This window comes from Gymnoscopelus microlampas (assembly GCF_963454915.1).
Source record: "Gymnoscopelus microlampas genome assembly, chromosome: 12".
Classification (NCBI taxonomy): domain Eukaryota; kingdom Metazoa; phylum Chordata; class Actinopteri; order Myctophiformes; family Myctophidae; genus Gymnoscopelus; species Gymnoscopelus microlampas.
The window spans coordinates 15,658,715-15,682,644 of NC_139949.1; the positions used below are offsets into that span (position 1 = coordinate 15,658,715).

The 23,930-nt window shown below is 40.7% G+C and overlaps 2 protein-coding genes across 8 annotated transcripts in view; both read left to right on the plus strand.

The window, feature by feature from the left end:
- Positions 1-16,314, plus strand: part of aff4 (AF4/FMR2 family, member 4) — a 44,174-nt gene extending 27,860 nt beyond the window's left edge. For 5 of the 6 annotated variants that reach the window (XM_084073185.1, XM_084073187.1, XM_084073183.1 and 2 more), the window contains 12 exons: positions 141-894; positions 1,023-1,174; positions 1,863-1,948; positions 3,589-3,820; positions 6,192-6,289; positions 6,644-6,716; positions 7,761-7,897; positions 8,631-8,702; positions 9,106-9,199; positions 9,347-9,390; positions 10,342-10,559; positions 11,455-16,314. In XM_084073185.1, the coding sequence (XP_083929311.1) occupies positions 141-894; positions 1,023-1,174; positions 1,863-1,948; positions 3,589-3,820; positions 6,192-6,289; positions 6,644-6,716; positions 7,761-7,897; positions 8,631-8,702; positions 9,106-9,199; positions 9,347-9,390; positions 10,342-10,559; positions 11,455-11,582 (2,088 nt within the window). In that variant the 3' untranslated portion in view covers positions 11,583-16,314. The remainder of the gene's footprint in view (positions 1-140; positions 895-1,022; positions 1,175-1,862; positions 1,949-3,588; positions 3,821-6,191; positions 6,290-6,643; positions 6,717-7,760; positions 7,898-8,630; positions 8,703-9,105; positions 9,200-9,346; positions 9,391-10,341; positions 10,560-11,454) is intronic. The other variant, XM_084073184.1, reaches the window with a different exon arrangement.
- Positions 16,315-23,500: 7,186 nt separating this feature from the next.
- Positions 23,501-23,930, plus strand: part of shroom1 (shroom family member 1) — a 55,606-nt gene continuing 55,176 nt past the window's right edge. For both annotated transcript variants that reach the window (XM_084073173.1, XM_084073175.1), the window contains exon 1: positions 23,501-23,665. The gene's annotated coding sequence lies outside the window, so the exon portion shown is untranslated. The remainder of the gene's footprint in view (positions 23,666-23,930) is intronic.

A 23,930-nucleotide genomic window follows, 5' to 3' on the forward strand; every position in this document is an offset into this window, starting at 1 on the left:
TGTAGATCGGCTATTTTTGTGTGCTACTTTTGTGTGACACAAGTTGAATTGGGGAGATACAAGGTTTCTGCCTGACAGCAACGAAATGTACAAATTTCCAATGCAAGTTTCTGTTCTCACATCTGTCCCGCCCCTTTCAGCCTGAGCAGCCCAACAAATGGCAGCTGGACAACTGGTTCAAGAAGCAAGACAAGCAGTTCTCCCCGGCTTCCCCGGTGGACAACAGCAGCAGCGTTCCCACCAAGCACAAGAAGGACGGCCGGGACAATGGCTCGGGGCGGAACTACGGTGGCCAGGGAGGCGGGTCCAAGGACTCGGGGGCGCCGACCCCGAGCAGGGACCTCCGGGCGGCGCAGAAGGGAGACGCGAGCGGCCGCGGCCGGCAAAAGTCCCCCGCTCAGAGCGAGGGTGGCGCGAGCCAGCGAAGGACTGTGGGTAAGAAACAGCCCAAAAAATCCGAGAAGCCCCCGGTGGTGGAGGAGCCCAAGGGGGGGCTGAGGGTGGAGAGCGAGCCGGCCCCGGAGCCGGCCCCTCACCGACCCAAGGCCGCCACCAAGGGGTCCCGTAAGCCCAACATTAAGAAAGAGCCCAAGTCCTCCCCGAGACCCACCGCGGTCGCCGTGGCCACGGCGGGCAAACGAAAAACCAACGCGCCCACCAAGACTTCCCAGAAGTCTCGGGAGTTCGTCGACACGGACTCCTCCTCGTCCGATTCGGAGGAGAATGACAGCATTCCATCCTCGTCGCAGACGCCAAAGTACCCAGAGAGCATCCGGACACCCGTGACCTGCGTGTTCTCTCCCATGGAAGAGAAGGAGCTGTTGTCGCCGCTCAGCGACCCGGAGGAGCGGTACCCCGCTAGGCAGCCACTCCAGGTTCTCCTGGTCAAGATAGGTCCGTTTGTTTTTCTTTCAAGTTGTTTCAAGTGAAGAAATACTGTGCTAATTATCCATACTGGGTTCCAGTCCACTCTCCGTTGCTCTAAATTGTACACTTACATTATACAATATACTTCTCTTCAGACCTAAGTCTGCTGTCTAGGATCCCTGGGAGGCCCTACAAGGAGCCAGTGGAGATCAAAGTGGAGAGGGAGGACTCGCTCGACAGGGACGGAAAGGAATTCAGCAAGCAAAGCTCCGAGAAGAGCTCCAGCAAGGGCAAGAGGAAACATAAGGTATGAGACCTAACGGCGACGCGTTTGTACTTCCTCCTTTGTTGTTACAGGAATCCCAAATTCTGTCAACTACTGTTATGTTTATTCTCTTCAGGGAGAGTAAAACACAAATAGAATCCTGCTTGTTACGCAAGGCTAATCCAGTTCCCAACTCTGCACAGTGCAACAGTGTCTTGCTTTTAAGGGATAATTTGACTTTGGGATTGAATTAGGGATTCGTGAAGTGGTGCTTGAAGTGGTTTGCTAAGGCTGGTTGGTTTGCATGAGCATACGGCACTTGTTGAATGATGATTCTGTGTCATCTCATCCTGTCGCACTTCAAATGACTTTTAACCGCTTTAGCTTTAGGTGCATTTTGGTACACCTTCACACATTTTAACATGAGCAGATTCATAGAAGTTCCGGAACAGTTAAACATCATTACTTTCCCTTGGGGTCCATTGTTATCACATGTGTTTAGGTTCTGCCCTACTCCGTTAACTGCAAACTGTCAAATGATTTAGTGCCCCTTTGTTCCTAAGGCAGGTGTTAGAAGTTCAAACGTTGACCACAGATTCATCGAGAGGCAGATTTTTCTTGGGTAGAATGCTCTGGGACTCCCTTTAGAAATATGTAACCTAAAAACGTACAGAAAATGGGCATTAACATGCAGGCTTTCTCTTCTCTGTATTTGTTTTTGCACGTTAAGAATGACGATGACAGTGCCAAACCCGACAGTAAGAGGTCCAAGCAAGAAGACAAGTCTCTGTCGCATCACAAGAACAGCAGCAAAGAGTAAGCCACTTACGTTTCAGGAGGGGATGCCAGGGTCTGAAAATAGACACATCCAAGGGCCAAATACGGAAAGACTTTTCATTTGGCATGTACGTTTCGGAAGCGACCCAACACTTTGGCGGGTGACTTTTTTGCAATAAATCTGAGCAATGGCGGTTCAACGCTTAAAGGGCAAGACCACTTTGGTAGAGGTTTGGGTTGTGTAGTTACCTTGCCATGATGTAACTCCAAAGGTGGACAAGAAATCAAAAATAATTGCTCCATTGATAAGAAATTGATCATTCAAAATATGCTCCTCATTGACTTACATTGTAAAGTGAAATAGCTCTCACTCTTTTGGCACTTAAACAAACACAAACAAAGCGGATTCAGACAATATGGAACATTCACCAAACCCAGTACTGTTTTATTTTTTATTTTTATGAAAATGTCAACTTCCTGTTGATTTTACTATTTGAATATCCGGATCCGCAGATCCAGTCCCGGTTTTCTTCCTAATAAGAATAGTAAAATCAACAGGATGTTAACATTTCTATTTCAAAACCAAACTGTACTGAGTTTTGTGATGTATATCCAGGACTAAAAGTATCGTTTCAAACATGAAAACATGGTATTTCCATGATATTCCATTTAATTGGTAAAACACTTGAAGGTTTGTATTTAGAACTGAGTTAGACATTTAGTCGAATACTGTAAGCGAGGGGGAGACATCACCCAATTGGTTGTGTGGGCTCAGCTGTAATGCAATCAGTTAACACTTCTTAGAGTTCCTGGCCATTGTACTACACTAGAGAGTCCAGGTAAGAGATGAGAGTCACAACAGTCTTGTCTTGATCATCAAGAAGTCTTTTGTATTAATTTGAACTAATCAGAGTAATCATTGTTCCTTCCTGGGCATCAGCCACAGACAGGAAATGTGTAGTGAATGGTTACAAGCCAGGTCAAGATGAGTAAACAGTTAAAATATATACACTCTGATTAATCTTCAGTCTTAGGTCTGCAGTGTGTAGTTAAAATGATTAAAGTCTGGATAACTATGACTTGTGACATGTGCTGTTAACAACGAGAAATGCCATTTAAGGCAAATATTCAGTCTTAAAGTAACTGTTGTCTTTGTTGACTCATTGTATTTCTAACTGCTGTTTGCAATTATGAATGTATAATGTGTGTGGACTTATTTTGAAGATAATAAGATGTTAAACAAAGATTTCATAATATGAGCTTGTGTAAACGTATAGTTTTATAGATGAGGGTTGAAGTAAATTGTCACATGTTTAAACCAAGTCAGATGCTAATTTCTTGTGCTGATTGAGAAGGTTGGCCCAATAAGTCTTTTGTTCCTAGAAACAGCTTTGTAAGTGGTTGGAAATGAACCTGGAGGTGTGTCTAATGTCTGCATATAATGTAATGTTTCTATATATACAGCATTAATGGCTCAGCATGAGCGAGATTTTTACACAAAAAGGCTGTGTACTGTATTTACATTGGTAGATCGGGTAGAATTTGTCATTACCAGATATTTGGCTGGTGAGCTAAAAAAGTGACATTTCAGATATATAGAGATAGTGTTGAACAGATAGTGTCCCTCTAATTGTGTGAAGGGGGAAAAACATCAATATGGAATATTATTATTTCACCAGGTCAAAGCGGTCTTTGGAGAAGAAGGAGGAGCCGGTCCCCTCTCCCTCCATGTCCCTCCAGCGGACGCCCAAGGCGGAGCACCAGAGTCGCAAGAGGACGGTGAGCCAGTCGTCCACCTCGTTGTCCAGCGGAGCCGGCAGTGGGAAGGAGGGAGGTCACAGCACTAAGGGCAACTCCACCTCCAAACACAGGAAGGGAGAAGACAAGGGACGGAGCGCCCGAGAGGGAAAGGTGAGCATGGGGCGTAAAGTAACCAAGTACATTTACTCGCAGTGGTGTAAAGTAACTAAGTACATTTACTCAAGTGCTGTACTTGCCGAAGTATTTCCAATTTTCAGTACTTTTACTTATACTCCACTACATCTCAAAGGAAAATATTGTACTTTTACCCCACTACAATTATTTGAAAACTTTAGTTACTAGTTACTTTGCACGTTATAAAATATACATTAACCACTTTAGCCCTATTTTATACCTAGGCTTCGTCGCATCGCGACGCGTTGTGAGCTTGTAGATCGGCTATTTTCAAACATTTTAGTACTTTTACTTTTGGTACTTTAAGTACATTTTGATACCAATACTTTTGTACTTTCACTGAAGTAAATGTTGAATTCCAGACTTTTACTTGTAACTTCTACATTGCAGTGGTGATACTTTTACTTAAGTAAAACATTTGGGTACCTTTTCCACTACTGAAGGTGAGTGTAGTAGAAAGGCCAACTCTTCGCTTGGCAGCGGCACGCTGCGGTGACACTAAAGCTTTACCTTTTATAAAGCATGCTATTGAAAGCCAACCCAGCTCTAACCACCTCCTCAGATCTGTTGAAAAAGCGTTGCAGCCTCGGTGTACTTTGTTGCGCAGCACCGACACACAACTCTGTGTAAATCAGGCTTCACGGCTCACCCCCCCGGCTAACCCATGCTTCCCAATATCACAGAGCAAGATGACTAGTAGTAGCTACATTTGTTCGCTTTGGCCCTGTCCACATGTCTTTCTAAACAGAGACTTTCCCCTCCCGTTTTAACCACACAAACCCTTTATACTTCATTGATCAGGGTCCCCCAGGGGTCTATACTTCTTTACGTCCCCTCCTTCTTTCCCTATACACCAAATGTCTTCGCCGAAAATAGCCAATCTACAACCTCACAAATGGAAAATCTGTCCATATGACCTTTTGTTTGACAAAATAATCTCTGTGCATATTAAAAGCATGCCAGGGCAGAGAACATTCAGCCTGTGTTGTGACTCATTCCTAATCAATATTATGATTCCTTCCTACAAAAGACGAATCACAGAAAAACAAAACTATGGCAAGCCAGAAAGCCAAATGTGATTGTGTGTGGACAGTTGTGTTAATATATGAAACCGCAAGCCACACACGTTGGTATTCCTACACTCGTGAATAGACCTAGCAGTGCTAACCCAATGTAAACAAAACAGCATCTATCCGCCATTGTTGTTGTTTCAGGTGCATGCTCATCATTGCTGGCTTAATGCAAAGGACATTAAGTGCTGCAGCACAGGGCACCAACCTTGGGGGGGGGCACCAAACGGCAGGTACTAAAGTGAAAGAAGACTACTATCGTGGAAAGACCGGCGAAATATTGAAACAGTGGCTGCCAGTAAAACGGTGACATTTTCTGCTGCACCACGACGACCCCCCCCCCCCCCCCCCACTCACAAAACGGGTTGTAGCACTGGGCACCACGAAGGGTTAATCCGCCCCTGCTGCTCATTACACAAAGTAACAACGAGCAATCTTCACTTGTGTTTTTCTCTCTCTTTTTTATCTCAGTTTTAGTAATTTGTTAGTAACAGCATTTGCGTGTTGATGAGAGTGGCAAACATAAAGGAAAATGTTTATTTAGCTAAATGTCTATATACTGTAAGTGTGGACAGAGCCATGGTCTGTGGAGCACGTATGAAGGGGAGATGGAAAGCTTGTGTTGACACACAACAGCATCTTGTCGTTCACCTTGTTTATCGGTAGTGGACAGCTGGACGCTTTTTGCACAATGGTTCTTTAAATGCTATGTGACTATGATGGGACAGGAAACGTCTGTTGGGAACCAAGCATGATTGCCCAGCTCTATTTTTCATGGCTGCTAGTCTATGCACTGTGTGTTCACCACTAGGGACCTTAAAAGTACCAGCAAACAGAATGGATGGGAGGGGCCATGGCGTTTTCAGCTAACACCTCAGCCTCCTAGGGTTTCAGTCTGTTGAGAAGCCAAAGAAAAGGCCGGTGTTGACACATTTAGTCCCATACAGCGTTGACCAGTAGAGAAGATTGGATGTTTGGAGTTTTGTGTACATGCGTATACACTCACTAGTTGCACATTTATACAGACAGTGGTTTGTTAGGACAATGTAGGCACCATGTTTGTTTCAGGCAGAGGTTGACTAATCCCTCTGTAGGCCTTTTTCTGTCCAACCTGCCCACAGCCACTAGACATAGACACATAGCAAACCTGACATGTCTCTCTCTGGTCTCCTTCACTCTCACCTTCCTCGCGGTCTCCCCATCTCCATTTCAGCCATCGCCTCAAACACACACTGGGCTCTTTTTCACTGAAACTTTATTCCCTTCCTTCACTGCAGGAGAAATCCTCAAAGGGCTGTGATAACCAGCTGGCCGTGCCGCCACTCTCCACGGACGGCTCCAAACCTCAGAGATCCAAGCTGCTGTTTGAGGAAAGGTAAGAGAAGCCTGTTCCACTGTGGATAACCCCCCTCGGCAGGCTAAACGCCGAGAGCTGCCGCCGGGGATCTAGGGTTGCCTTTGATGCAGTAAAACTGCAGGAGGCCTGTGAGGCCAGGCATGGATGCGTCGGAGCAGAGTGCACGGGATGTAAATCTAAACTTTAGTAGGGGAGGGGAAAAAAACTGTTGGGGAAACCATGTCCTCGTCATGCTGTGACAAAGAAACATCCTAGCCTTGCCAGTTATTGCCGTGTTGTCGCATTTAGATTCTTTAAATGAAATTCAGAGGAAGTGAATATCATGGCTGAAGTTTGTAAAATTGAATTAAAACATTGTCAAAATTCTTTCAGGGTCCATTCTGCTGATCATTATCTACAGGAGGCCAAGAAACTGAAACACAATGCAGATGCACTGGTAAGAGTGGTAAGCTATTCTCCTGTGAAACCACGAATATTCAAGAAACCAAGAACATGAAGTGACGGCAGGTTGCATGCAAAGCAGTGAGAAAACAGCTCAAATTCTACCTCTAGATAGACAAACAATAATGTGATTTTATGCATGGAGTTCATTGATAGATCTAGGAGACTACTGGCATTACCTAAACAGACATGTCCAAATTGATGCTGTAAATATTTCCTCCCAATTTGTCTCAATTCAATCCCACTTGTCAGGAATGCTGTCCAGTAATGTTGTCCGGTAATGTTGCACAAACATTTCGTGGTCTTATTTCTATTTTACTACACATTACTATTACTTATTACTACACATTCTCCTCCCAAGGTGTCACCTTTGGCCAAGCCAACCCTCATTAAAAAACACATAACAACATTGAGAACAAGGCAGGCGCACCCTCAGAAGCAGGCATGAGCCCCATAATGCGCACCCAAGAGAGGTTCTGTGCCGAACGGTGCGAAACCTGCTTCTGTGGCCTGCGCCACCGTTCAAGTTGCACACCAATACGCAGAGAATAGTAAATGACCGCTTCCTCTGCGTCGGCATCGGACGTAAAGGTACCTTGACCAAGCAGCGAAATATGACGCCTTGGGAGTGAGAATGCCCTGTCTATCACTGACTTAGAGTGACAGGACAGTCCATGAACTGTGTGGCCTGAAATGGAAAAAACCCAATGTCATTTGTTACCTGGCCCTCAAGTCACTGTAAGATAAGCAGGTCGAAGAGCTATAATTGGTACTATAAACTGGTATCAATTTACCCTGGCGATTATCAGATAGCATTTCCTCTTGCCTCGTGCTTCCACTCCTGTAGGGAGACTTCACACCGACCAGTTTGTGCCCTTCCCCTTTCTGGAGAGGCCACTTGACAGAAAAGGGCCTTCCAGTAAAAAGGTCAAATTCACAGTTTTGCAACAGACTGAAATGTTTCATTGAGGCCACATGTCTGTTGATTTAGGCATGAGTCATTAACCAATGAGGTTGTTTTCATATGCCATGTCCCTGCTTGACACAGTTGGACCGGTTTGAGAAGGCAGTTTACTACCTGGATGCTGTGGTGTCATTTATCGAGTGTGGCAACGCCCTGGAAAGAAGTGCCCAGGAGGCCAAATCTCCATTCCCCATGTATGCAGAAACTGTGGAGCTCATCAAGTAAGGATAAAAATGATTACTTTGTATCTGGGCATTTCTCTAGTGCTAAAAAAACCTAACTAAAACAAAACAATGACACATTCATATTATGAATGCGTCATTGTATTGTTTTAGTTTTTTTCAAAGACCCCCATATTAATATATATTTGGCTGCAGACCCCCATTCGAAAATATGTGGGACCCCCCTACAAGATTTGTGTGGTTAAAATGTTTTTTCAAGATTTTTTGGACCATAGGATATCTACAAGCTCACAACACGTCGCATCGTGACGCGTTGTGAGCTTGTAGATCAGCTCACAACTAGAGTCTAGTGTACTTAACTGCTGTCAACCTGGCGTTCCTTTTTCCATAATAGCATAGAGCTTGTAGTTGTCCTATATACTTCGTTGACCGTCTGGGGTACCCCAGCGGTCTGTACACACCTCCCATTAGCTTGTTATGTGCCGTTAAAAATAGCATGTTTCGGAAAAAAAAACATTTAAAAAAATAATAAAGTAATAAATTAACCAGGAAGTGAATGGAGCAGTAAATCTTCAGATCGCGTTATCCGAAGAAAAAATCATAGCAGAATGAGTTAAGACATGCTTAGAAAATGCTTGGTAAAAAACATTTACATAGAACTCGTTATTAAGACTGTCTGATATGATGTTGTTTTTTTAATGTTTTTGTCAGTGTTGTACTGGAGAACAGATTTTTCAGTCAGGTAAACATGACTTTTTGTCTTGACTTTCAGATACACTATGAAATTAAAAAGCTACATGGCCCCGGATGCCACTTCATCAGACAAGAGGCTAGCAGTACTGTGGTAAGCATGCCAATAGGATCATGTCCAGCCAACCTCCATTCCATGGGCTTGTGGTGTCACCCTACCCGTAATCTTCTAAAACTGTGGCTCTCAAACGTTTTAATTTCAAGAACCCCCGTAACTCAGAGTTACAGACCTGAAAGGGTCCATTTAGAACCCCCTCAAGGAACCCCGAGAGTCCCTGGACCCCACTTTGAGAACCTCTGCACTAAAAGTACACACATATCCCGAAGGCAGGAAAAAACTGCATGTACATGACCATCTGTTTTGTCTTTTTTTCTCTCTCTCGCTCTCCACACAAAATGAAAGCTAATTCTTGCTTCATTTTTTTTCTGTCTCTCTCTCTCTCCCTCCCTCTTTCTCTTAAAAAATATAATAAAAATGAATCATTTCCCTTCTCCAGCCTGCGATGCCAGTCCCTTCTCTATCTACGGTTGTTTAAACTAAGGAAAGAGAGCGCACTGAAATACTCCAAAACACTCACTGAACATTTAAAGGTATGCCAAATTGTTGCTTTGTAGAAATTCTGATCATTTTGTGTGTACACTAATAGAGCCAAACACTTGGCTGTATTAAATGTGCGAAACTAGTTATGCATTAATCCATTCTCTGCCTTTTACACACTCTTATTTTCGTTTATGTAGAATTCTCTGAGTAACACCCAGGCTCCCTCTCCTGGATTGGGAAAGTAAGTCACTTCAATTTAAAGAGTATTTCAAAGGATGTTTGTAGCCTATCAGTGTGGTGTTGTAGTGTATTATTTTAGCATATTATATTATGCAACTACCTATATGCAACTGTCTCTGAACATTAAAGAGGAATTAAACCCTAGGCTGATTTTGTAGTTTCTAGAAGGTAAAAACACAACCTTAGTACATTGTACGTTATTCAATGTAGAGTTACTGGTCTCGCCATCTCTTTAATAAACAGAAAGTACATTTTCTATTTATTCATAGAAGTGGGTTGCCAATTTCAGCCAATCAGGAGAGAGTACCCATTCATCACCATACATGTTATAGTGTTCCAGAGCCAATTTTCTTACTACTTTGGGTCATCACTTCCAATTTCACTTGTTTATCCTGTATGAGCTCTCTCTCCTGATTGGATACAATTTGTATCCCGAATATTGTATCCTGAAATTAATGCTTTTGTTTGCTGGTAGACCACTCTTACTAAGCAAACACTCTATCAGAAGATGGAGCTATTCAACACTTATTTTAACAAAGAAATATATCTTGCAGCACAAAATTCGTGTCAGATCATGTGTCTAGGTGAGACATGACCTTTGACACGATCTAAATGTCTCGATAGAGCAAGGAGACCAAATACAACCACCCCGATTGTATAAGTTACAGATACAGATTGGACAAAATTATATTTTATTCATAAAAAAAAAGCTACATAATGAGGCTTTAAGATAAATCCTATCTATGTTGTTTTGTTGTCTCAAATCCCGTGACAATTTACCCTGGTTGTTGACAAAATATTCACAGCATTTACTCCAACCTCGCACTTTGTATGTCGCTCTTGTAAGACAAAACAAAATGTCTAAATTGTAACTGTAAGCCTGTCCGGCCGAGCATGTACCCAAACAAACTGTCACATCATTAACCATGTCTGTGTCGTTGTGTGAACGCAGTAAGGCAGCCAGCATGCCTTCCCCGGTGTCCCCCAAGCTGTCACCTGGCACCGCCGGCGGCTACTCATCAGGCAGCAGCAGCAGTAGCAGCAGCTCATTGGTTACCATACCTCAACGCATTCACCAGATGGCCGCCAGCTACGTCCAGGTCACCTCCAACTTCCTGTACGCCACCGAAGTCTGGGACCAGGCCGAACAGCTGGCCAAGGAGCAGAAAGGTGAGCCAAACATCCCGTTGGCACCGGCCGCCATCAGTCAGGTCGGGGAGTTTAATAGCTCAAGATGCCTGCCGGCAGTGCCTGTCGATAGTGTAGTGGAGCTGAGGTTGATTTCAGCTTTGTTTTCTGCCTTGAGTTTCTGTCCTATCGGAGAATCAATTCAGTTTGGCATTGAACATATGAATAAAATAAAAAATCAGTTTGTCTTTAGGCTTCGTAATCAAAAATCACAGGGCAGATATGACGAATAACTTAAATATACAAAGAAATTATTAACATATTTAATATGTATTTAAATTTTATACATGTAAAAGTTGCAGAAATAGCTGATCTACAAGCGTGACGCGTTGCAAGCTTGTAGATCTGCTATTTCAGCTTTTTTTAATATTTGAAAATGTGTGAAAGTTTTTCAACATTGAAACAATTATGACGATTATGCAAAAATAATTGCGACTATCTCAAATAATTGCGATTAGACGATTATGTAATAATTGTGACCGGCCTAGTCGCTGCACGGGACACCGCGGCCAGTATGGCCGTGTGTGGCCAGTATTTTCTAACGTGCAGGGTAAACTGCACGTCATTGCCTGCCATGGAAAACTAATGATCTAAAACTTTTACTTGTATCACCAATGCCTTCCACAGCGGTCCATTTATCATTTTTTTAAACGTAACGCTCCCACATAAGAACTTTAGACTTTAGAATTGCTACTCCTGGCTTTACGTTCACAAGTAATGTGTGTAAGCGTGTAAGACATAAAAGCAGGCAAGTGGTGGTTTGACCTGTAAGTGATGAATTGCGTTTGCCCCGCCCCCCTGCCACATAGTGAACAATGTCTAAATGGATGACCTTTTGACACATGCGTTTGACCTTTTTCTCTCCCCCCCCCCCCAGAGTTCTTTTTGGAGTTGGACAAGATGATGGGTCCTCTGATCTTCAACACCAGCAGCATGACGGAACTGGTGCGATACACACGGCAGGGCCTTCACTGGCTGCGCTTGGACGCAAAGCATATTCCCTAGCGAGGACTCTCTTCATAGAGGCTTGCTTCCGAAACAGTACACATACAAACACACACAAACAAACGTCATTTGCGTATAACTGCACATGCTCAAACCCATGCTTGTGCGCATAGGCGCATGCATCCTCATGCAGACAATGCACAGACACAAAACCTGTACACACATACATGCAAAATCAACTTCTGGTCCTCCATATACGCTTGTGATGAACCTCTCAGAGCATATCTGCAACACTGTGTCCATTTTCCTACACCAGCTTGCCAAAACACTGAGCAATTTGGAGCATCTACACACCTTCTGATGACGTCATCACACACGGGGTGAAGCATCTTCACTGTGGCACAGAAACAAAAGAAGCTCATTCCCATGCTACATGTACCGGCGTCCTGGCGCTTATCTTTGGCTAGAAACTGAAGGCGACGTTTTTTTTCCACCTGGCATTGAAGCTCGCTGCGAGTTATTTATGAAATACACTAAAATGTGTTTTTGGTTTAAAGGCTACAAGCACATTTTGGCTTAATTTGGCTTTGGGCTTTTTTCTTTTCACTTTTCCACTTTCACTTTTTTTTCCTTTTTTTTTTTTTACCGAAGTACCTCCCGTAAACACCAAAGGTGCTTTAAAACGAAGGTTTTTCTCTATCTTTTTTGTGCCTTGTATGTGATCTACAGGAAAGAGAATGAGTACCATTACTTTGAAATGCATTTTGCATTTTTCTTTCTTCCTTTTTTTAATGGCTTTTATTACTACAGCATACATTTTGGCATTACAACACTGTTTAGAATAGCTGCGGGAAGCTGGTAATGATTTGTCTTTCTTCAAGTCTCTCTGTACATGGTAGCAATCGCTGTACAGGTACAACAAATATGCAGTTTCCTCAGTCGTTGCCTCCACTATGGCAAAGCTGATGGTCACCATCTGGTTCAAAAATGCACATGTTCCCTGTAAACAAGTCTGTTGGAGCCCGAGATTTGTCTTGGAATGGACCTCTGTGGTTTTACTTGTAGAGGAACTTGTACTTGTACAGGGTACCGACCATGAATTTCTAAATGGTGGTTCTGTTCTACGAGTTATTGAATTGATCAAAAAGTTAGCTTTTGAGCAGTGTGGGTTTTGAGTTTGTTTGGGCAAAAGCTACCCCCCCCCCCCACACACACACACACACACACACACACACACACACACACACACATACATACCACATCTCCCCCACCACGATCTTAATTCCTTATTTATCTGCAGTTGGCAGAATATTTTAGTTTGTACCTAAGAGATGACAGTGTACTGTAGCTGCATTGTTCGTTGAGAACATGGTGTTATTGTTCCACTGAGCTGTCCTTGTTGTGTGCATCACAAAGGGTTGTGTAAAGTAGCGGTGGTTTCCAAACGGTGTGCAGAGGCACACTGGTGTGCCGTTAGACAAGTCCAGGTGTGCCTTGGAATTGTCTGACAACCACTTATTATTGCAATATTACACAAAAGGTTATGAATTCGTTTTCAATTTACTATATCAGTATTTTATGCACACTTATTTCACAATACGGAGGCAAATTCTATACCCTAAAATATATTTATATATATTTTAATCACTTTCAACCTGTCAACTCATCATAGGGATTTTCACAAAAAAAAAAAAATAGAGGTAACGGCAAATCTACAAGCTCACAGCACATTTATTTTAAGCACATTTATTTTATTTATTTTAATTATTGTATTTATTTTCCCCCACAAATTGTCAAAAATTGTAGAAATGTCAGATCTACAAGTTTACAATGTGATGCATTGTGAGCCTGTAGATTGGCTATTTTTGCATTAAATACAGGTGTGCCTTGAGAATTTGACTTGCCCATTGGTGTGCCTTGCACACAAACCGTTTGAAAACCACTGGCGTAAAGTGTATTTTTCTATGGAACATCAGGGTGTGTCCAAGTATTGAAAAATTGTATCCATTTATATAAAGCAGTTATTTACAATGCAGTTCTTACAAACTGGTCCAGTGCAAAATTAGAGCAGGAAAAAAAATGTTTGGGCCTTTATGAAATCAAATTTAGCATAATGTAAAGATGCAGCTAAATATGTTTTGTAGGGTAGCATCAGTGGCACCAATTAGCAGTATTGCATTTCTAGAACAAAGAATTTAAGATCTATGGTTATATATTCCAGTCATGAAGTAAGATGGCCAATATAGATTTTTATTTATGTATGTACCAGTTTTTTTCTGGAGAAGCAAAGCTATAACTTTTCAAGTGCATAGGCTTAAAGCGGGTTGAACAGGGGTTATGAAATGCAAAGTATTTGTATATGGAATTGTTCTTATTTAAATGTAATTAATTTAGCTATTTGATGCTCTACCTAGTGTGATAGTCTTACTCATTAAATATATATAACACACATGCCACCTAATTGTCTGTATTCATGGTACAGCAGGCAGGTTAAAGACAACTCAGAACAACAGTGCCGGTTGACCTGATGTTGGTTTTAGTTCCAATTGGATTCATTGAGTTGTTCAGTTTGTCATAAAGGCAACATTCTGCATGGCAATGTGGACGCCAGTGCTTTGGAACCAAGAGCTTGACACTGAATGGTTTGGATAAAGTTCAGGCTGATGGCTGTCTTTTTAGTTTTTTTTTTAAAGCCCAGTTTCTACAAAGAACACATGCTGGAAACATTAATACCAGACCTGGTCCAAATACCATCCACAGATACTGTATATCAAGTTTTGTTGGGGCTTCATAGGCATTATGTGGATGGGATTTCCCTCAGAAGACGATACACTAAAAGTGCCAGTAAGTACAGACAGTCAATGTAAAGTATGGATCATGAATCTATTGTACTTTTCTTTGATTGACAAACTTACCTGATGCTTAACCTGATCCCATCTCAATGGTATTTATATGGAACTGCTATTTTGACCACGTCTGTTGAGTATATTTTACACATTGGCTGGCTCCCTGGTCTCTTTTTGTAGGGGAGATACTGTTATTTCCTCTTCTACTTGAAAGAGTGAAAGACAGAAGTGGTATTTAAATCTATGCAGGATTTTTACACACAGACACACACACACACACACACGCATACACACACACAATCAGGATTGGTTCCTGGAAAAGTCTGTATTTAATTTTTACACCTGGGATTTTTTTTCTCCCCTGCTGGTTTTTGTCTTTATTTTATTTTTGTCTACTTTTTTTTTCCTGTCCCCAAAAGACACTTGTTTGACTGACTCAAATGTCAAATGCCTTTTAGCTTTTGCAACTTTGTGTACTGGTTTAGTATGTGTGTATATATAGGTTTTTTATAACCAAACAAGGATGGCTTGAGCCATTTTGTACTTAACGCTGGAGGCCACTTTTCTCTTAGGAATTCCTCCTCTTGGGCGTGTAGTTTCGTCGGCCCACCCACTCAATGTCTTCATACACTGGTACACATTGTAAATACAGGTCCTTACACTAATAGTCAAATGTACAAATTTAGCGTTAGCGAAAAATTTTAACACTTCTCACATTTATTTATTTTTTATGCCCCTTTGCTGATTGTCTTTTTTTGTTTCACTCCCTCTCTCTTTCTTGATTTTTTAAAAACATTTCTTTTCATTGAATTCATGGAATAGGAAGACGTTAATGTATCGGAGGTTGCTCGCGATGAGATTTCAGTGTAAGAAGTAATTAATTTTAATTAAAACTTGGAAGAATCCAGGGTAAAGTTTTCTTTTTTTTTTCTTTTGACACTCAGTAGAAAGATGTTAACACTTGCATGTTTCTATTTAAAAGCAAATGTACAAATTGTAAATAGGACATTTCTTTAAGGGTGAATTTCTACAACAGGTTGACATTTTTATTGAAATTTAAAAACATTGTACATATATTTGTGACCTTATATGCACATCTTCCTTTCTCTCTGTGAGCCTTCGTGTTTGCTTCCTCTTCTTCAAAGTTATTAGATACCACCCGAGTCTCATAACGCTGTATATCAAGTTGTTTTATCAATCATTTTGTTAACTGTACTCGATCGTATGCCCCCCCCCCTCTTGTCAATATCACAGTCGCCACATAATCAGCTGTGTCTTTAGATCCAAGTGCTAATATTTTCTCTTCTCTGTATTAAATATGGAGAGTTGTAAAGTCATGAAATGTACGTATATTGTGGATCACATTGAATGGGTGGTGCGGACGAACGGATGGATGGATGGGTGGGTGGTGTGCGAATGGATGGGTGGTGCGGATGGGTGCGTGGACGGATATACGAGTGGATGGATGCTAAGGCCAAGGCATGTCATTATGTAAAAAAACAAATAATTCTATCTCTTCGTCTGTTCCTCACATCAAAGCCGTACTTTACTACGCTTCCCCTTTTGAAATTTTTGACCTGAGATGTCTTTTTTTGAAAACAGAGGTATTTCCGTACGCGACGAGCAGTTGTAGGACTTTCTACAGTATGTTGTGCTACTTCTTTTTCTAAAAACTTGTCTCAAAAAGCAAGACCCGGGAGCTTACACATAAAGTACAATAGTCTAAATTGGGTTAGTTTTAAGAGAACTGACAATAGAGATGCTATATATTATGGATGCAATATGAATAAGGTACTCATTGAGTTTGGTCTTCAAACTTGGGCTATCATGTAATTAAAAAACAACATTCTTGTGAAGTGAGTATTAATTGTTACTAATGGGAGTCTGTCCTGAATATTCTTTGTATTTTGCCGTATTGAGAATAAAATATATATGGTTATGTTTAATCAAGCTCTGCTGTCTTCATTTTATTTAATGTTCCTGCTTCCTTATGTGTACAATGTACATATTTAGCAGTAGGAAACCCTTTACTCTCCCAGTAAAGATTTCACTCAAAACGATGAACTGCACTGTAAAAGTGCAGTTCATCTACTGTCATTTCAGAGATAAGTAAAAGAGCTTGGAAATAAAAAACAGCAAATGACATTTCTAAAAACAAAAAAAAACAATTGTACATGATTATTAAGCAGGTATTTTTGTTCTTTAGATAGGGTGTAACAGCACAACACAGGTCTGTGATCATAATGGAACTCGGGACATTGCAATGGTAGCTGCCCCTAACATTTGCCGATGTGCTCAAGTAATCAATATTGAAGACTTACTGCTGTAATCTAGTAAGTAATTACTTTCATTGTGCTTGCCTTATTCTAGGACTGTAACTTGCATAACCACAGTATAGGGTGCACAGTACCGCTTCAGTGCAGCAGCTGCATACAGTACAACTGCTTCATTTACTGTACTCAATCACTTTCAACCTTTTTTTTTTCAACACTTTCAACCATTTTGGGCAAGTCATATGTGAAAATGATGAAGAATATATGAAGAAATTGTGAAAATAGCCGATCGTGTGTGTATGTTGCACGACACTGTCGTACGACGAAGAATATATAGAAATGTTTGACTATCCTCAAAACCAGGGGTGGGCAACTTTGATGATGGAGAGGGCCACTATATTTCCACATTCACCCCAGAGGGCCACATTGCATATACTGTCGGACCATTCTGTCACACAAAAGTAGCAAAAATGGCCAATTTACAAGCTGCAACGCGTTTTGAGCTTGTAGATCGGCTATTTTTGAATTGGAATCCTGAGGGTTTCTTTTGCAATTTTCTTTGGGGGGAATCCTGAAAAGTTAAATTTGTATTTAATTTCAAATGCATTTAGTTATACTTATGTTAACTGTATGAACTTAAATACAAATACATTGGACATAGAAATACAATAGAATTTTAATACTAGTCATTAAGCTACTAATATAGACTGAAGTAATTAAAGCGGGTCATGTTCGCAATTGTAACGGCTGAAATCAATAATATATCAGTATTCTGATATTAACGTGCAGGCCGCATGATGTGGAGGTGGGGGCCGCATGTGGCCCCTGGGTCGCTAGTTGTCCCTGTATGCTCAAAACAGAAAGACTGCTTGCTGCTGTGATGTTTGGTGGGCCCCAGACCCCAGGTTGGGGAACACTCAACTTTAGGAAGCGGCCCCTTGTCTGTATTTCCTGAGCAGGGTTTATGAGAACCCTCCAATCTGCAGTTTCATTGAGACCTTAATGAAACTGTGTCTTAATGTATTGATCCCAGATCAATGCTGCTGAAAGGTGGATGCAAAGTCCTCCACACTCCACCCCCACCCATGCTCCAACCAGTGGTGGAAAAAGTACTCAAATGTTTTATGTAAGTAAAAGTATCAATACTGCAATGTAGAAGTACTCTGTTACAAGTAAAAAGTCCGGAATTAAAAATGTACTTAAAAGTACAAAAGTATTGGTATCAAAATGTACTTAAAGTACCAAAAGCAAAAGTACTGTTTGAAATGTTTGAAAATAGACGATCTACAAGCTCACAAGGCGTCGCCATGTGACAAGTTGTGAGCTTGTAGATCTGCTATTTTCAAATAGCAGGTATAAAATAGGGCTAAAGTGGTTAAAGGGGCTACACCATGAATTTCATTTTTTTTTAGGTTTTTAGTATTTTTTGGGCTCCCCAGTGTCTCTTGTACCAAAAAATATTTTTTTTTTTAACATTCAGTCATTCATGCTCATTTCATGGATTTCCTGAATGGGCGTGTCTGAACAGGCCATTTCAGAATGGCTGTGCAAGTGATGTCACTTGCACTGATTTTGCATTGACGATGGCCAGACAGAATTGCTCAGTAGCTCCCCCCTGCCCAATAGGACGTTTTGGTATTGCAGCTGAAAAAGCTTGGAATGACAGACAGTCAGATTGTGAGAAAAAATATCTGGATGTGTTTTAGTCTTACAACCTGTTTAAAACGTATTAGGGGGCAATATTTATATATAATATATATTTTTTTAATTCATGGTGTAGCCCCTTTAATGTATGTTTTATAATATAATAATGTATATCTGAAAAGTGTCTAGTAACTAAAGTTTTCAAATAATTGTAGTCGAGTAAAAGTATAGCCTACAATATTTGCCTCTGAGATGTAGTGGAGCCAAAATTGTACTTAAATACAGTACTTGAGTAAATGTACTTTACACCACTGCCCAACCCTAATCTGGAGATAAAGTTTTTTTTGTGTGTGTGTGTGTGTGTGTGTGTGTGTGTGTGTGTGTGTGTGTGTGTGCGTGCGTGCGTGCGTGCGTGCGTGCGTGCGTGCGTGCGTGCGTGCGTGCGTGCGTGCGTGCGTGCGTGCGTGCGTGCGTGCGTGTGTGTGTGTGGGCGCGCGCCTTGCTGTAACCAGAACAGCACTGTGTGCTGATGGCTCTCTGACTGGGCATGAATTGCCACCATGTGGACATGGATTGTAATGTCACTGTCATACTGTCTCTTCAAACACCTTGTGACAGGGTTGTTGTTATTATTATAAGTAAAAATCAGCGGCAATAGCAAACAGAATACTAGGCCTACTGATAATAATAGCCTACTAAAACACAGTGTCATTTGCATAAAAGCATGTATGGGTGATTCTTCAATAGGGGGCACTTTTGTGTTTGGAAATTTGGTTGAAATTCATTTCTTTCAACTTTAAAATATTTTAGCATCACAGAGGCACAAAAAAACATAAAAAAAGGATTTGAATGCAGATTCTAAAGACATGTTATCTCAAACTCATCAATATTTGCCTTGGCTCAGTTAGCTAATTAGAAATATATGAATTGCAGTGTTTCTTTTGAGAGAATGCAAATTTAGACTTTTAGACTTACACTCACCCATTAAGACCGGGAAGTGGGAAGGCATCTATGTCATTTTAAGATTTCTTTTGCTATTCAGATCTACAAGTGAGCTTATAGATCTGCTATTTTTGAAAAATCGTGAAAATGTGTGCAAATATTTGAATATAATTTAGATATTTTTAAGAGAACATTTGTAAATCAAATCTTTGCTTCTGGGGGTCCCTGGAACAAAATGTTTAACAAATGTTTGCTAAATGTCCACAAGTTTTGATGATTTTTATTTAAAAAAAAATAGCAGATCTACAAGCTCAGTGCCACGCTATGAGCTTGTAGATCTGCTATTTTTTTTAGTAGCCAAAGAAATCTGAAAATCCTGAAGATTTGCATTAAAATGATGACTACTAACACTTCTGTAATAAAACACACATGTGGGATCTCAACTATCTAAAAATTGATTTCTCAAACACACATGTGAGCACATCAACTCTCTGGTCAGGGTTGGGTGGCAAATGTCAGAAGGTAGCACCAGCTACCCCCCTCCTCATCCTGCTTTCTGACCTCATTCATCTCTGGTAACATGTGTGTGCCAATGCGATGTAGAGGAACATGCTCCCTGTCAGGGCCAACATTCATCAGGCCAATAACCAGTGGTGTAAAGCAGGGGTTTTCAACAGGTGGTCCGTGGACCACTTGTGGTCCCTGAAGGTATTGCATGTGGTCCCTGACCATGTTGCAATATGTTTTTTTCTTCTTGTTCCATGGAACAATTATCGACCCGGTGACCTATGATGACACGTCAATGTAGTCAGTTTCTGGGAAGTCGGAGGTCAAAAAAATCCACAGAAAAGGGAGTTAGAATCTCAAGGAGGGGAAGTGTACCGGATTGCCTGATGGAGTCATCATTATTAGGAAATGTGGCCATATAATTGCATGTGTCTGTGTAGTCCATGGACCACTGGTTGAGAAACAGTGGTATGTATCATGGGATGCATGCATACAGTAGCAAGTGTTAGCAAAGCACTAATCCTAGCTCTAATCTCACCCAACACAACAGTGGTCCCCAGGTTGATTCTTAGTCAGGGTGGTGGTCCCTGGTTCACAATCAGTTGAAAACCCCTGGTGTAAAGTAAGTAACTAAGTACATTTACTGTACTGTAGTACTACTAAGTGCTGTACTTCAGTACAATTCTGAGGTACTTTTACTTTACTGGAGTATTTCCAATTGTCTATACTTTACTTCTGCTCCACTACATCTCAGAGGCACTCCACTACAATTATTTGAAAACTTTAGTTACTAGCTACTTTGCAGATATAAATTAATTACTAGTTACTTTGCAGATATTCAAACATTTTTGTACTTTTACTTTTGGTACTTTAAGTCCATTTTGATACCAATACTTTTGTACTTTTACTCAAGTAAATTTTGAACTCCGGACTTTTACTTGTAACAGAGTACTTCTACATTGCGGTATTGATACTTTGACTTAAAGGGATATTTCACTTTCAAAAAAACTTTTGGTCATTTTATCATCTACTCAGGCTTTTGTGAGCCCCCCAGACCGTTTTTAAAGGAGACACACCATGAATTTAAAAAAAATATTTGATATTTAATATCATATGGTGTATGTCCCTCAAACCATTTTCAAAAGGTTTGAGCCTAAATCAACACTCAGATATACTCATCCCAAGTCAATTCTCTCAGGCTTATAAAGCACTTTCAGCTGCAATACCAAAACGTCCTGTTGGGCAGGGGGGTGCTGTACTGCGGTACTGAGCAATTCTGTCTGGCAAAATACATGGGCAGAAAGTTTGGTGAGGTAAGCAAACTTGCCATTCTGAGATGGCCTGTTTAGACACGCCCATTCTGAAAATCTCTGAAATGAGAATGAATGACTGAATGTTAACAAAAAATATTTTTTGGGGTACAAGAGACACTGGGGAGCCCAAAAAATACAAAAAAAATAAAAAAAAGTGAAATTCATGGTGTGTCTCCTTTAAGTTGCTTGATTTAGTATTTATATATTTGATATACATTTTATCAGACACGCCCCCTTCCTATACAAACCCATTGTAATAGGCTATCTAGTGCGACTGCAACTGCAACAGTTGCAGTAGCACTAGCACTAATGATAGACAAGTACTGAAAAGTGTGTTTCAAATTCATTTATATAAATGTTTTCAACTTGTTTGACTGCACAGATGTATTTTTTCCCCCTTTGATCTCAGAATGATGTGGACACTGGTGTGTGAGCTTGTAGATTGGCTATTTTCAAATAGCCTATGTATAGAACTAGAGGTTCAGGCCGCTATGCGGCCCTCACATCTAGTAGCCTACAATATAGGCGATATACTATAATTCTAGCCTGATTGTCATAATGAAGCTGCATGGAGCTTCAGTCTGACATAGGGCATAGCAGTGGTGGCCATTTTCTGGTTCCACTCCAAAATAGTCAATACATTTTCCCATTGACACAAAAATATTTATATCAATTAATTTAAGCCTAGAATCAAGCCATCCAGGGTCCCGGTGAATCATGACCATAAAACATTTTTTTCTGTGATTTTTCTTTATTTTATATTTAATTATATGATATACTATATTTAATAAACACCCTTTGTTTTGCCGTTTTCAAAAAAGTTTTTTTCACAGAATCAAACGTTTTATGGTCATTATTCACCAGGACCCTAGATGGCTTGATTCTAGTCTTAAAATAATTTATATAAATATGTTTGGAAATGTCAATGGGAAAAATGCATTGACTATCAGAAAATGGCGGCCACTGCTATGCCCTATTGGCTCCAGTGTAGGCGATTACAAGGGGGAGGGGATTCGAATTTCCCTAAACCAATCACAAGAGATCCACGGATCCGCCTACATCTGACGTCATCGCACAGCTCGCTTTAGCAGATATTCGCTAATTGGCTTGTCGTTAGACCCACCCCCACCTCTGACTCTCATTGGACAATACATTTTTGAACTGAATAAATAGGTTCACATTTCAACACCAGACCAAGAGGGGCAGTTCACTCAGAGAGTGGGTGGGGTCTGTGATCTGGAACCAGGCTACAATAATTCCTCAAATTCTCAAATACGATCTGTTTGAAAAGGCGCGCACACACACACACACACACACACACAGTTGAACAATTTATTGTAGCTTGCTGCTGCCGCAGGCTGTAATGATGTAAAAATGTTGTGGAATCATTTAGTGCATTAAATATTGGCCAAAAAGTGAATATAAATGTATGATGAACAATTTCAAGTAGACTATGCAATGGCTACAGTCAATCAGGCATGATGGAATTTTTTTGGCGAAATTTGTTGCAAATTGGACTCATGGTAGAAGCTCAACAAAGAATGCGGATAAACAGGAAGTTTAACAAGTAACTAACTAAAGTTTTCAAATAATTGTAGTGAAGTAAAAATATTTGCCTCTGCGATGTAGTGGAGTAGCAGTAAAAGTATTGAAAATTCCAGTAAACACTCCATAAAGTAAAAAGTGTACTTAAGTACAGTACATGTTTAATGTACCAACTTAGTTACTTTACGCCACTGGGTATAAATTCTTCACATAAGTAAAAGTGTTATTATATAACCCTAATTTGAATCGTATTGTGTGGACTTACTTAGTACTTTACTGCATGAAGTGGAAAAAGTGCTGAATGAAGTGTAGAGAGAATAAAGTCCCTAAAAGCAAACAAGTGGAATTCCCCCACCATTGGTTCTCTAGTTACCATGGCCCGCCTCCTCCTACAGCTGATTGGTGGACTGTGCAGTCTGTTACCTTTCATCCGCTTGTACAGGACCAAGGTATAGTGTTGCCATGTCTGCTTAGTATAAGCAACTTTGGGCTTTTGTCTCTGTTAAGTTGCTTGTAAATTGTAAATATATTGGTAGTTTTGCGGATTGGGCCCGCCCATACAAGATTTTGCTAAAATGTTTAAAAAATATTCCACATTTTTCAACATTTCTACAAGATCTTTTTTATTTTATTTTTAATAGCAGATCTACAAGCTCACCCCGCGACACCTTGTGAGCTTGTAGATCATCTATTTTCAAATATTCTTGGCATAATATGTGTCGGATATAGCACTATAGATAACACTTATTTATAAGTGCTCGTGTAGTAGCCCTGGCCTGGTCGCTTCCTTTGGGCTTGTTTTCATAGAACCTGGTTCCTTATCTCTCTCACAAAACCTGGCAACACCGGACCAAGGTAGCTGGCAGGAAAAGGGAAAGCTTATTATTGTTTCCAGTAGGATCCGTGCTTCCAAGATCACCGGCCAACACAGACTCCAGGACAAACGAATAAAGAAAGTATTGATCGTGATATTATTCGGGTTTGAGAGACTACACAGAGAGACTCCACATCACGGGGGACTGAACACACAGAGTTAGATCTGCAAACAGAAGGGACATGAATGAATAAAGCAGGTATGTGTGAAGTCAAGTCCAGTTTGTCAGCAACAGGTGGAATGGTTTCGCTGTGCAGTTTCGGTCACCAGCGGTCTGCCTGCCTGTGGGCTGGAAAAATATAATTCAAAGTAAAAAAAAAAGAAGGAAAAAGATAAATAATAATAGAACTCAAAGAAAAAATATATAAAACAAATATTTTGTAATATTATTTGCTATATATTTTTTCTTTGTGTTCTATTATTATTTATTCGTTCCTTCTTTTTTTCTTTGAATTCTATTATGA